Source organism: Clupea harengus, unplaced genomic scaffold (assembly GCF_900700415.2).
Source record: "Clupea harengus unplaced genomic scaffold, Ch_v2.0.2, whole genome shotgun sequence".
Lineage (NCBI taxonomy): Eukaryota > Metazoa > Chordata > Actinopteri > Clupeiformes > Clupeidae > Clupea > Clupea harengus.
Genome location: NW_024880514.1, coordinates 11700 through 15000, shown reverse-complemented (window position 1 = coordinate 15000; position 3301 = coordinate 11700). Strand labels below are relative to the sequence as shown.

General features: G+C 46.9%; 1 protein-coding gene across 3 annotated transcripts in view; it reads left to right on the top strand.

Annotated features, from left to right (window-relative positions):
* Positions 1 to 2057, top strand: part of LOC122132322 (myotubularin-related protein 13-like) — a 9873-nt gene extending 7816 nt beyond the window's left edge. For 2 of the 3 annotated variants that reach the window (XM_042707125.1, XM_042707123.1), the window contains exons 12-14: positions 835 to 922; positions 1429 to 1560; positions 1894 to 2056. In XM_042707125.1, coding sequence (XP_042563059.1) covers positions 835 to 922; positions 1429 to 1560; positions 1894 to 1992 — 319 coding nt within the window. In that variant the 3' untranslated portion in view covers positions 1993 to 2056. Of the gene's footprint in view, positions 1 to 834; positions 923 to 1428; positions 1561 to 1893 lie in introns of all 3 variants that reach the window. The other variant, XM_042707124.1, reaches the window with a different exon arrangement.
* Positions 2058 to 3301: the final 1244 nt, after the last annotated feature.

Below are 3301 nucleotides of genomic sequence, written 5' to 3'. Positions count from 1 at the left end.
CTGTACACACACTCACACACAATCACTCACACACACACACACTCACAAAACAACCAGTTCAGCCCACGCAACGAGGATACATGGTACACACACACACATACTCACACACAATCACTCACACACACTCTCACTCACACTCACACACACTCTCACTCACACACACACACACTCAGCCTCACACTCTCACTCACATACACACACACACTCACACAATCACTTACACACACACACTCACACACACACACTCACACACACACACTCACACACGCACACACTCACACACACAGTACACACACACACACACACACACACACACACACACACACACAAAACAACCTGTTCAGCCAACGCAACGAGGATACACAGTACACACACACACACACACACACACACACACACACACACACACACACACACACACACACACACACACACACACACACACACACACACACACCATCTTACTCACTCACTCACTCACACAAACACACAAAATAACCAGTTCAGCCCACGCAATGAAAATACAAGTAACACACACACACTAACACGCGCACACACACTCACACACACTAACACGAACACTCACACACTCAGACACACACTCACACACACTAACACGCACACTCACACATTCACACTCACACACTCACACACTCACACACACGAACACGCACACTCGCACACTCACACACTCAGACACACACTCACGCACACACACACGCACACTGTGTCTGCCCACCCAAGACAGTAGCCAAATCTGAATGTTGTTGCCCATATCCAAGTTCTGTAATCATGTCAGTGTTACTGTGTGTGTGTGTGTGTGTGTGTGTGTAGGTCATTTGAAGGGGTTCTCTTTAAGCGAGGCGCTCTGCTGAAAGGATGGAAACCTCGCTGGTTTGTTCTGGACATCACAAAACACCAGGTGTGTCTGTGTGTGTGTATTTGTTTGTGCGTGTGTGTGTGTGTTTGCTAATGTGTGTGTGTGTGTGTCTGTATGCCTTTGGTACTCTATCCGTGTGTTCATTTGAGGAGACTGATTATTTCATGCAAATGGAACTCTGCCATTTAAACGTTACCTTAGCTACATAACTAGTTAGCTAGAATAACAACTAGACAACCATAGCAACCAGGAAAGAGAGTTTGTAACCATAGCAACCAGGAAAGACCTTTTGCTGCAAAGTTTAATTTCTCAAAGACCCCCCCCCCCGTTCCCTTCTCAAACATGCAAACTGCATGGGAATATATATAATGAGGTGTGTGTGTGTGTGTGTGTGTGTGTGTGTGTGTATAATATACATAATTAGGTGTGTGTGTGTATAATGTACATAATGAGGTGTGGAATGGAAAACAACTCACTGGGAATATACATAATGAGGTGTGTGTAATAAGTGTGTGTGTGTGTGTGTGTGTGTGTGTGTGTGTGTGTAGATGAGATATTATGACTCAGGTGAGGATCTCAACTGCAAGGGCCACATCGATCTGGCGGAGGTTGAGTCCGTCCTGGTCGCCATGCCAACCATAGGAGCTCCTAAGCACATCAGTGAAAAAGCCTTTTTCGATGTGAGTAACACACACACACACACACACACACACACACACACACACAGAAATGTAGACACAGGCACTACACACTCACACACACACACACCTTAAATGTATACCTTAAATTGTATGTGTGTGTGTATCTGCAGCTGAAGACTTTTAAGCGTGTGTATAACTTATATTTGATATGTGTCTGTGTGTGTGTGTGTGTGTGTGTGTGTGTGTGTGTGTGTGTGTGTGTGTGTGTGTGTGTGTGTGTGTGTGTGTGTGTGTCTGTGTCTGTGTCTGTGTCTGTGTGTGTGTGTGTGTGTGTGTGTGTGTGTGTGTGTGTGTCTCTCTCTGCCTCTGCAGCTGAAGACTTGTAAGCGTGTGTATAACTTCTGTGCAGCAGATGCCCCCAGTGCCCAGCAGTGGATGGACAAAATCCAAAGCTGCATCTCTGATGCCTAAAGCACACACACACACACACACACACACACACACACACACACACACAGCTGCCTTTACGCTCTCTCTCTCACACTCCCTCACACTCACACTCACACACACACACACACACACACACACACAGCTGCCTTTACTGCCACACCGTCGGAAAAAAAAATGCACATTCCAGGGCTGGAACACTGTACCCCCCTCAACTGCCCGTACCAGTAGATACACACACACACACACACACACACACACACACACTCGCTCACTCTCTCTCTCTCACACACACATACACACACACACACACACACACACACACACACACACACACAAACACACACACACACACACACACTCGCTCACTCTCTCTCTCTCACACACACATACACACACACACACACACACACACACTCGCTCACTCTCTCTCTCTCACACACACATACACACACACACACACACACACACTCGCTCACTCTCTCTCTCTCACACATATACACACAGCAGAGCTCCCCATGGTCCCCTCATGTCATCCAGCAAGTATGAATGAATCGGAACACAGTCCAGCTGACACACACACACACACACACACACACACACTCACACACACTCACACACAGTCTGAAACACTAAACTCAACACTATACCTCAAAGCACACACTAAGAGAAATATAAACACTCCACACACTCATACCATACAACCCAACACACGTACACACGTACACACACACACACGTGTAGCATGTGACATCAGATCAGCTGACGTGTGTCATGTGTGACATCAGATCAGCTTGAAGGCCTGTGTGAGATTAGATCTGTGATGACCTAACCCTAACCTCTACTGCCACTCATATCTGCTAGATTTACAATGAGCAAGAAAAGAGAAGATGCTCTACGTGTAAACTATTTTATAAAAATGAGAAAAACATTTCTGATTTGTAAAGATGAATGTGGTGTGAAATGGTGTCTGATGTCACTGAAGTCACCAACCCCTAACCCTAGAAGAGACACTCCTGTAGCCAGGGAGGGCGTTTGCACTTCTGTGTCTCTGTGTCGATCTCCAGAAAGACTACCTGAGAGAGAGCAGCTCAGGAGACTACCTGAGAGAGAGCAGCTCAGGAGACTACCTGAGGGAGAGCAGCTCAAGAGACTACCTGAGGGAGAGCAGCTCAAGAGACTACCTGAGTGAGAGCAGCTCAAGAGACTACCTGAGAGAGAGCAGCTCAAGAGACTACCTGAGAGAGAGCAGCTCAAGAGACTACCTGAGTGAGAGCAGCTCAAGAGACTACCTGAGGGAGAGCAGCTCAAGAGACTACCTGAGTGAGAGCAG